This window comes from Chlorella variabilis (genome assembly GCF_000147415.1).
Source record: "Chlorella variabilis unplaced genomic scaffold CHLNCscaffold_35, whole genome shotgun sequence".
NCBI lineage: Eukaryota > Viridiplantae > Chlorophyta > Trebouxiophyceae > Chlorellales > Chlorellaceae > Chlorella > Chlorella variabilis.
Window position 1 is genome coordinate 111,186 of NW_005435053.1, and position 9,323 is coordinate 120,508.

Consider the following 9,323-nt stretch of genomic DNA (forward strand, 5'->3'; position numbering starts at 1 on the left):
CAGCGGTGCCGCGCGCGGCCCGCGCCCCACCATCCAACGCCCGCGCGCCCCTCGCCACAGCCGCATGGGCGCCGCATCGGCCGGCCGGCCTTGGCGCGCGGCGCTCGCCTGCGGAACTCTCGCCACGAGATGCGGCCGTCCCCCAGTCGGTTGTTGTGGTAGAAGAGGCGGTGGATGACCGTCTCGGCGTACCTGGGCGGGGAGGCAGGAGGCGGGAGGACAGGCAGGCAGCAGGGTGGGTGGGGCGCAACACGCGCGCGGCCCTCGCCCCCGTGCACCTCCGGGCCCCAGCGCCCCCCTCCCCCCCGGCAACGCCCACAGCACCGGGCCTCGAGTCCCTACGCAGCCGCCCCACACACAAGAAGGCAGCAGGTGCCGCCCAGCATGCAGCAAAAGCACAGCACGGTGCAGCAGGCACAGCGTGGCACAGCACAGCGCACCTCTCCTGGAACTCAGGCGCCTCCTGCAGGAACTCAAGCCCCGGGTGGCTCAGCAGGATGCCAGCCAGCAGCGGGCGCAGGTCCTCGGGCACCACCGCACCGGCGTGGTCCTGCGCATGGGGCGCGGCAACGGCGGGCGGGCAGGCAGGTGGGAGGGCGGGCGGGAGGGTAGGGCAGAGGGGTTGGTGCTGCGTGGCGTGGGGGCTGGGCAGCGGGGAGGTAGGGGTGAACGCGAGGCTGGGGAGCAGGGAGGTATGTATGTGTGTGTGTGTGAGCGAAGGGGGCTGGGGGGGCATGACCCGAGCCGGCGGGATGGGCGGGGTGGGCTGCCGAGCTGACGGGAGCCGCACTGGCGGGGCCGCTGACCTGGCGCAGGATGTCAAAGGCGCGGCGCAGCTCCGGTGCGCCACACAGGTTGTGGGAGGAGGCCCACTGCATGAGCGCCGCAGGTGCCACCCGCTCCTCGCCCTTCCCCGCCAGCTTGTGGAACAGCGGGTAGGCCAGGGAGGAGGGGAGGTCGAGGATCTGGGGCAGGGGGGTGGGGCACATAGGTAGGGAGCCGGGTGAGGGCGGCGGCGGGAGGGAGGGATGGCCGGCTGCGAGGCGCAGGACCGTCTGCCGCCGCTGCATGCGAGGCGTGGGCGCCAGGCACAGGAAACAACAGCGGAGCGTGCACGTGCAAGCAGCGAGCCTCCTTGCCCTCACAGACGCAGGCAGACGCAGAGACTACACACACATGCACACACACACACACGCACACACACACGCACGCACGCACACGCACGCACAGCTACACACACCCGCGTACCACAGCGGGCCCCCACCTGCTGCAGCATGCGCTTCAGGTCGTCAACGGCCAGCCCCTGCGGCTGCGCCGACAGCAGCCCTACCAGCCGCCCCTCCATCGCCCGCTGCGCCTCGGGCTGCGGCCCCAGCTGGGGGAAGTAGAACTGAGGGATGGTGAGCAGCTGCGGGGACTGCGCCGGGGCCAGCGGGAGGGGCAGGGGAGGAGGGGGAGGGAGAGGGCGTGGCCTGGGGACCGGGACGGGACGGCTGGGCAGGCGGGGCCGGGCCAGCGGCGCAGGCCGCGGCGCGCCAGCATTAGCGCTGCCGCCAGGCAAGCAAGCGGGCAGGGGGGCAGGCACCCTCCAGGCTGACCGCGGCAGGCGGCCAAGCGGCGGCGGCAGCGGCGCACCGGCGGTAGCCTGAGTGGCGGCACGGGCTTGTATGTGGGAGACACAGGCGACTGCGGCACTCCCACTTTTCTAGGGGACAGCGGCGGCTGCAGGCACAGGCGGGCGGGCAGGCGCGGCGCAGGGAATGCCAGGAGTGAGCGGGCGGGCTGCCGCTCAAGGTCGCAGCCACTTCCTGCTGCCGCACGGCGAGGCGGCTGGCGCGGAGCACAGGCATCCCATGGCAGCTCTGGTGTCCCATGGCAGCAGCGCAAAGCTTGATGCTGCGCAGTAGCATCCAAATCAGGGCTGCCCACACAGCCTGGGGGTCTGCAGAGATGCAGCAGGCTCCGAAGGGGGGTGGTGGCAGGGGCGGGCGGCGGCACCTGGTTTGAAGGGGAGCCATTCTTGCGGGAGCCGGCCGCCAGCGCTGTCCGCCGCCCATGCTTCACATCATCCAGCAGCTCCAGCACCTGCAGAGCGCGGCACCCGGGTTGCGGAGCCTGCGAGCTCAAAAGTGTTGGCGCCGCACTTCATCGGCCTCACCAATCGTTGCGTGTCGGGCATCGAGAACCACTGCAGGAACAGGCTGTCCAGCTTCAGCTTGCTGGCGCTGGCCTGCAACCCCGCCTGCATCATCCCGGCTGAGGGGGTGGTGGCTATCTTCATGCCGCTAGCTTTGTGTCATGTTTCGTGCTTGGCGGTGCCGGAAGTTTGGAGTTGGTAGCGGCTGCGCCGCCGACAGGAGCAGCCACATCCTGGTGGCGCCAAGCGCCAGGAGCCCAGCGCAGCATGGCGCCGCCCCGGCCACCGCAGGTTTTATGGTGCCCTGGTTGCGGTGCTGCCCATGGATGCCTCGCGTTGGGATTCATCGGCAGCCTGCTTGCAAGATGCCCGGCGCCATCCACACAACATGCCGGCCTGTTGGGCCGCCGAATGGGGAGCAGCTCGGGTGTTGGCTGCCGGTGCGGCGAGTTTTCGTCACAGGAGAGCAGCAGGACATAAGAGCTCAAGGAAAGCGAGCAAAGGAATAAAAACAGCGAGGGGAGGGCGCAGCAGCGGAACCGACTCGTGACAAGGAGTCGGCGGGGGTTGGGGCGGGGCGCGTGCACATGCATGGCATGAGCATGCATGCATGCACGCGCGCGCATATGTGGCATGATGGTGACCATCGGAGAGCAGCAGTGGGGAGAAGGAAGACAGACAGTCAGCAGCAGCAGCTCGAACAAAAACGAAAAACACGCGGCGCTGCGACGGAGCAGGGCCCGCAGGCGGCGAGCACACCCAGGCGGGTACTATGAACCCGTGGCAGGGTAGGAGGAGTGCACCGGGCGCTGCCCCCGTGCTACGCCCACACGGCCAGCAGGCTCATGAGGCCAAAGCCGACGAGCAGGGCGGCGAGCTTGAGGGCCATGCGGGAGCCGTCCCGCAGCTCCTTGGGGATCACCTCCATGAAGGCAACATACAGAAAGGTGCCTGCGGTGGTGCGGGAGTGTGTGTGTGGGGGGGGTGAGTGGGTGTGGGTGCGGGTGACTATAAAGAAGGAGGGTGCAGGGCTGTGTCAGGGGAAGGCCGCGGGCACCGGCCACCGGGACGAGGAGGCGTGCAGGAGGCGCCAAGCGGGCGCAGCCGCGGAGCCGCCCAGCCGGACGGCCAGCCGGCTGGCTGCCGGGTGCGAGCCCCGCATGGTCCCGGCCCGCGACCGGCGCACGCACGTGCACGCTCGGCAGCCACACAGCCCTCCCCGCTTCTGCAACTGCCCGCCCCCCACCCCACAAACACAGGCCCACAAGCACAGGCGGCGCACCCACCGGATGCCAGCGCCGAGATGGATGCTGCGCCCACCCCCTTGGCAACATCGGAGATGACGTATCCGATGAAGATGCCGACGGGGGAGGCAAAGGTGAAGGGCAGCACCACGGACCAGAAGCGCTGCATGGAGGCGTCAGAGTCGACGATGGAGCTGCCCAGTGCATAGGCGGCCAGCCCCTTGTGGCTCACAATGGCGATGAAGATGTGCAGCGAGTTGCTGCGGGTGCGGGCAGGGAGGGGGGATGTGGTGGTGTGTATGGGTGAGGGTGGGAGGTGGAGGAGTGGGTGAGGAGCGGATGACACGAGCGAGCGGGGGCCAGGCACGGCCCAGCCCACCAGCCAGGCCCACGGGGCCCAGGCCGCCGCACCTGATGGTGGTCTGCGCCCCCATGGCCGCCCCCTCCAGCAGCGAGTGGAAGCAGAGGGCCACACCCATCAGCATGGCGGTCAGAAACGACACGCTGCGGCGCGAGGCGGAGCCGGGCGTCAGCAGCGGTGAGCTGGGCGGCTCCACCTCAAACACCAGGCTCTCGCTGCTGTCGCGCTGCAGGCCCTGGCGCCGGCGGCCGCCGGCGGCACCGCCGCCGGGGCCCGCCGCGAAGCCGTCCACGCTGACGCGGGCAAAGCCGCTGCCGCCACCGCCGCCGCCGCCCTCCTTCTCCTGCTCCCCAAAGCGCCCGTCCGCAAAGCTGCCGCTGCCGTTGACTGCCACCACCGCATGGTCTGCCGTGCTGTGCCCTCCGCCGGGGCTATGGGACAGCCTGCTGCCGCCGCCGCCGCCGCCGCCGCCGCCGCCGCTGTGCTGCCTGCCCAGCCCGCCGTTGCGAGGCGGCGTGCGCTCCAGCAGGCCTTGCACCTCCTGCTCGCCGCTGTGCTTGTCTAGGCGGCCCGACCCGCGCTCCGCTATGTCCATGCCTGCCGCACACGCGGATCGTGCGCGTCTTAGCACACACACGGAAGCACAAAGCACGCATTTCCACGCACGCACAACGGCAGGCAGGCCGGGGGGGAGCTGGGCAGGCAGCGCCTCCCTCCCAAAACGGTCCCACATAGCCCCAGGATGCTCCTTGCGGCGACCATGCCCACCTGCCAGCACCTCCACAGCGCAGCAGCTGTCCACCGCGGGCCCCTTGGCCGGCATGCCGTGCTGGTGGGCGCCGCCGCAGCAGCCGTGGTGGGCGCCGCCGTGCGCCGACGCCGCTATCTTGTCTGCCACCAGGGTGAACAGGTAGCCGGTGCCGCACAGGAACGGGGCCAGTGGGAACTGCGGCAGGCAGAGGGAGGCACTGAAGCGCCTTCACTGGCTGAGCACGCAGCGAGCGAGCAGCACACCATGGGCGCACATGCGCCAGCGTGCAAGGCCTGCAGAGGCCCGCCGGCGCCAGCAGCCGCACCGTCATGCGCGGCATCTGCTTCAGCGCCTCTCCCAGCAGGTGGCAGAAGCCGGCAGACACCATAACGCCTGCAGGAGCCAGCGGGCAGGCGGGTGGGGTTTGGGTGGGGTGAGGAGCGCACCAACGCGCAGCGCCGCCGCCCAGCAGCAGCAGAGAGCAGTCGAGATGGCATGTGATGGCAGGTGGGGAAGGGTGCAGGCCGTGGGGCGCGGCACTTGCCTGCCGATAGCATGTTGCCCAGCACGTACGTCAGGCTGCGGCCTGAGCCGCCGGACAGCTTGTCGCGCCTCGACAGGTAGGCAGGCGTGTAGGCGCCTGCAGCAGGGTCGGCCGGCGCTGCCATTCAATGCTGGGCAGCAACAAGGACGAGCGGGCTGCCTCGTGTTGCTGCACTCGGATGCCTGCATGCAAGCGCCAACTAGCAGGCCAGGAGCGGCAGCAGCGGGGCATGCGGCGGCGGCACCGCTAGCACCTATCAACGCGGTCAGCGCCAGCACCGTCGCCGACATCGCGTCGAAAGCTAACCGCGACACCATGCTGCCGCTGCCTGCATGTACACCGCGTGCCAATGTATCAGGAGCAAGGCAGAGGCAAATGGAGGGCCACAGGCAGGCTTCAGCGCAGCGTGTGGCAGCAGGTGCCGCACCTCGTCAACCGCCCTCGGGCGGCAATTGCTCAGCTGTGGGGTGGGGGCGCAGCAGCCCGGGGGTTGCCCGCTCGTGCTTTGCGGTTCGCTCGCAACCGCAGCGGAGGAGCACGCTGTGCGGGAGCCTGCTCGGTTGTGGCCGCACGCCCGGCAGGAGCTCAACTGCGGTCACCGGCTGCTGTCCTTGCTGCTGCTGACGGCGGAGCCCATTCTGCTGGAGATCACAGGAGGCGCAGGAGGCCTGGCAGCGAGAGAGCGCGCGGGCAGGCTGTTCAGTGAGAACACGCGGGACGCTGCTTGCGGATGTAGTCCTGTCCAAAGCTGCTGGCGATGTGCGGAGCTTCAATGCCCGCGCATGCAGCGCATGTCGACCACTCCAGCAGCACTTTCTTCGGCGACACGGCGGCGCCGACCGCAGGTACTGCCGCTTGTGGCTACATGGCAGACCTGCAGGGGTACAGAGCTCCTTCTGTGGCCCCAGGCTCAAATGTCGGGAGCCAGTCTTAACAGAGTGTGGGGCAGCCTTCGCTGCTGCTTGCCGGCACCGGCACCGCAAGTGCGGCCACCATGCGGCTCCTTGCAGCGATGCCTTTGCGCAAAGGCAGGATGGCCTGCTTGGATGCACATTCACACTCCCTTGAACCACGGCTACTTTAATGCAAAACAAAGCATATGCAGCCCGATGTGGCGCGGGTTGGCGCCGCCCAACGACGGCGACGGTGGCACGGCTGACGTGCCGGGGCACATCCAATTCTGCTGCCCGCCCAATGCATGGCACGCCTGGATCACATGTGTAAATGCAGAGCTCCAAAATGTGGGGCAGTGGACTGTGAGCTCAGGCTGCACCCTGAGGGGGTGGATTACTCCTCCCGCCCGCCACTTGGCATCCAGCGGCCACCTCAAAATGCCACCCCACGGCCTAGCGCCACGCACATTGGAGCTCGATCAGACCTGTGCAGCCATGACGCTGCTCCAGGTGGCTCGCTCAGGCCGCAGGGGCCTTGCCGGCCTCAGCAAGACGCTGGTGAGTTTGGCCTGGTTGCGGGGCCCGCGGCGGCTCCCCGCTCCGCCAACACTCTCAATCGCATGTGCGCAATGTGCAGGGATCGAGCTCCCGGGCGTTTGCCAGCCAGGTGAGGCGTGGTGATCGGCTGGCCTTGGCCCGCTGCCCGGCCGCCACTGACCCTCCTGCCGCGCCCTGCTGCAGTTCTCCAGCAATGAGGAAGACTACAGCAGGTTCTCGGGCGACGCCGCCCGCAAGCACGTCACGGTGAGGCGCCGCCGGTGGCAGCGGGCGAGCCTACTATCCTCTGCCGCCGCCGCCTGGCGGTTGCCAGCCCGGCCGGCTGGCTGCCCCGCTGCACCAACCGCACATGCCACAGCCGGACGGATGCACACCAACGCAGCAGCCGCGTCCATCCTGCCGCATCTCCGCCGCCGACGTCGACGCCGAGGCGCCGCCGACGCCGACGCCGCTGACGGGCGCCGCCCGCGCGTGCGTGCAGTGGCCGCGGGTGCTCAACTCGGGGCTGGCTGAGGTGGACCCGGAGCTGTACGACATCATTGAGCACGAGAAGAACAGGCAGTACAAGGGGCTGGAGCTCATCCCCTCTGAGAACTTTGTGTCGGCCAGCGTGATGGAGGCTGTGGGGTCGGGTGCGTGGTGCCTAGTACAGGCATGCATGCATGTGGCTGTGTGTGCCGCCGGCTGCTGGGCGGGTGCCCTGCGCTACGGGGTGCTGCGGTACAGTGCGCCGTGCTGCGGCTGCGGGCTGCGCTGCGCGCTTGTAGAGGGCTGGCCAGCCTGCCGTGGACCGCCGTGGGCGCTGCGGGCGGCAGGCGGCGCTGGCTTGTGCCTGCACCCACACACGCACGCACACATGCATGCGCAGGCGCTCACGCCTCTGCCGTGTGCCGTCCCTGCCTGCCTGCCTCCTCTCCCTGCAGTCATGACAAACAAGTATAGCGAGGGCTACCCAGGCGCCCGCTACTACGGCGGCAACGAATTCATCGACCAAGCAGAGCGCCTGTGCCAGGTGCGCCCCCTCCCGCCCCCTCCTTCCCGCCTCCTCTCCCTTACAGCCTTGCCCCTCCGGTCCTACTGCGCGGGCTCAACGCTGCCGGGCGTGCCTCCGGCACCGTGGCCGCCACCGTGCGGGAGGCAGCTGGCTGCGGCGCAGCAGCGGCGGGCGCTTGCCCTCCCACCTTCAGCCATGCCCTCTGCCCTCTGCCCCCGCACCCCTCTCTCATTCCGTTCTCACCCCGCTCCCAACCCCCTCCCACCCCTGCCGCAGAAGCGGGCCCTGGAGGCGTTCCGCCTCGACCCAGCCAAGTGGGGGGTCAACGTGCAGAGCCTGTCGGGCTCGCCCTCCAACTTCCAGGTGCGGGCGCCCGCTGAGGGGGCTGGCAGCGAGGGCGGCCCGCGGAGGGGACTGGCAGCGAGGCCAGCCGTGGGGCCGGCTGGCGGGGGTGCGCCGGTGCCAGGCTGGGACGGGAGCGGCGGCGGCAGCGGCGGCGGCGATGTGGCCTGGCGGGGCGGGCTTGGTGGCTGGCTGGAGGGCTGGACGGCCGCCTGACCGGCTGGCTGGAGGGATCAATGGATGGATGGGTGGATGCAGCAGCACGTGGGGAGCCAGGCTGGCCTGCATGTAACTGGCCTGCATGGTCATTCTTGGATGAGGAATGTGCTGTGCCGTGTGCATTGCGCCCTGCGCCTTCCCACGGCACACAGGTGTACACCGCCCTGCTCAAGCCTCACGACCGCATCATGGCGCTGGACCTGCCGCACGGTGGGCGGGCAGCTGGCCGGCTGGCGCTGGCTGGCGTTTGGCTGCCCGGCTACCCGGCCGGCAGATGCGCAGGCCGGGCCGGTGGCGGCTGGCTGGCCGCATGCGCCCTCAGCCGCGGCCGTGCTGCTGCCGCCCCCCTCCCCGGCTGCAGGCGGCCACCTGTCCCACGGCTACCAGACAGACACCAAGAAGATCTCCGCCACCTCCATCTTCTTCGAGGTGCGGTACAGCTGACGGTACAGCTGGCAGTACAGCTGGCGGTACAGCTGGGCAGGGCAGTCCCCAAACGGCTGCCACCAGGCCACGACACTGCCTCCCACGGCGCTGTGGCGGCAGGGTGTTGTTGGGCGCGGCGCCTGGCGCAGCAAGCATCGCCTGCAAGGGGGGGTGCAGCGCCTCGCGCGGCCTGCTGGTCGACTTGCGTGTACCGCCTGTACTGCCTGTGCAGACCATGCCGTACCGCCTGGACGAGTCCACCGGCATCATCGACTACGACATGATGGAGAAGACAGCCACGCTGTTCAGGTGGGGTGGGGTGGAGGAGGGGTGGAAGCTTGGAGGCTGGAGGGGGTGGACTTGAGAGGCTGGGAGGCTGGAGGGGTGGAATTGAGAGGATGGTTGGCTGCAGGGGCTGAATCGGGGGCTGGCTGAGTGGCGAACCTGGGGGCCGCAGCCCTCGTATGCAATGAGCCGGCCCCTGGCACAACAGTCCTCGGCACCTGCTGCCCCCTATCCTGCCGCCCATCCTGCCGCCCCCCATCCTGCTACCCGCCCTCCCGCCCGCAGGCCCAAGCTGATCGTTGCGGGTGCCTCTGCCTACACCCGCCACTACGACTACCCCCGCATGCGGGCGGTGGCGGGTGAGCCCAGCTGGCGGCCGGCCGGTGCAGCACTGGTATTTGGCTCTGGGCAGCGGCAGCGTTGGGCAGTGCCAGCACGTGGGGCTCTGCAGCGCGTTGTCCAGCTTTCCTGCCGCAGCCCTGGGCCACGCCCCACACCCGCTGCTCCACCGCCGACCCACCCCACTGCCCCGCCACCCCACCCACCCCCTCCACCCTCACACCCACCCC

At 69.8% G+C, this 9,323-nt stretch overlaps 3 protein-coding genes across 3 annotated transcripts in view; 1 reads left to right on the plus strand and 2 right to left on the minus strand.

Moving 5' to 3' along the window:
• Positions 1–30: 30 nt before the first annotated feature.
• On the minus strand, positions 31–2,281 carry CHLNCDRAFT_141520 (hypothetical protein; the record flags this gene model as incomplete). Its single annotated transcript, XM_005843075.1, has 7 exons — positions 31–192; positions 441–550; positions 807–965; positions 1,265–1,417; positions 1,636–1,722; positions 1,999–2,085; positions 2,159–2,281. Coding segments are annotated over 7 exons (881 nt in total), but the record flags the coding sequence as incomplete, so codon positions are not given.
• A 676-nt stretch (positions 2,282–2,957) lies between these two features.
• Positions 2,958–5,327, minus strand: CHLNCDRAFT_141521 (hypothetical protein; the record flags this gene model as incomplete). Its single annotated transcript, XM_005843076.1, has 6 exons — positions 2,958–3,088; positions 3,424–3,641; positions 3,793–4,339; positions 4,511–4,688; positions 4,819–4,886; positions 5,291–5,327. 6 exons carry the CDS (start codon positions 5,325–5,327, stop codon positions 2,958–2,960), a joined length of 1,179 nt encoding a protein of 392 aa, XP_005843138.1.
• Positions 5,328–6,403: 1,076 nt separating this feature from the next.
• The window catches only part of CHLNCDRAFT_37570 (serine hydroxymethyltransferase), a 6,183-nt gene continuing 3,263 nt past the window's right edge, over positions 6,404–9,323 (plus strand). The window contains exons 1-10 of the mRNA XM_005843040.1: positions 6,404–6,488; positions 6,568–6,597; positions 6,672–6,734; positions 6,970–7,120; positions 7,412–7,500; positions 7,759–7,845; positions 8,196–8,253; positions 8,405–8,472; positions 8,702–8,778; positions 9,040–9,191. Of these exons, the coding sequence (XP_005843102.1) occupies positions 6,426–6,488; positions 6,568–6,597; positions 6,672–6,734; positions 6,970–7,120; positions 7,412–7,500; positions 7,759–7,845; positions 8,196–8,253; positions 8,405–8,472; positions 8,702–8,778; positions 9,040–9,191 (838 nt within the window). The 5' untranslated portion in view covers positions 6,404–6,425. The remainder of the gene's footprint in view (positions 6,489–6,567; positions 6,598–6,671; positions 6,735–6,969; positions 7,121–7,411; positions 7,501–7,758; positions 7,846–8,195; positions 8,254–8,404; positions 8,473–8,701; positions 8,779–9,039; positions 9,192–9,323) is intronic.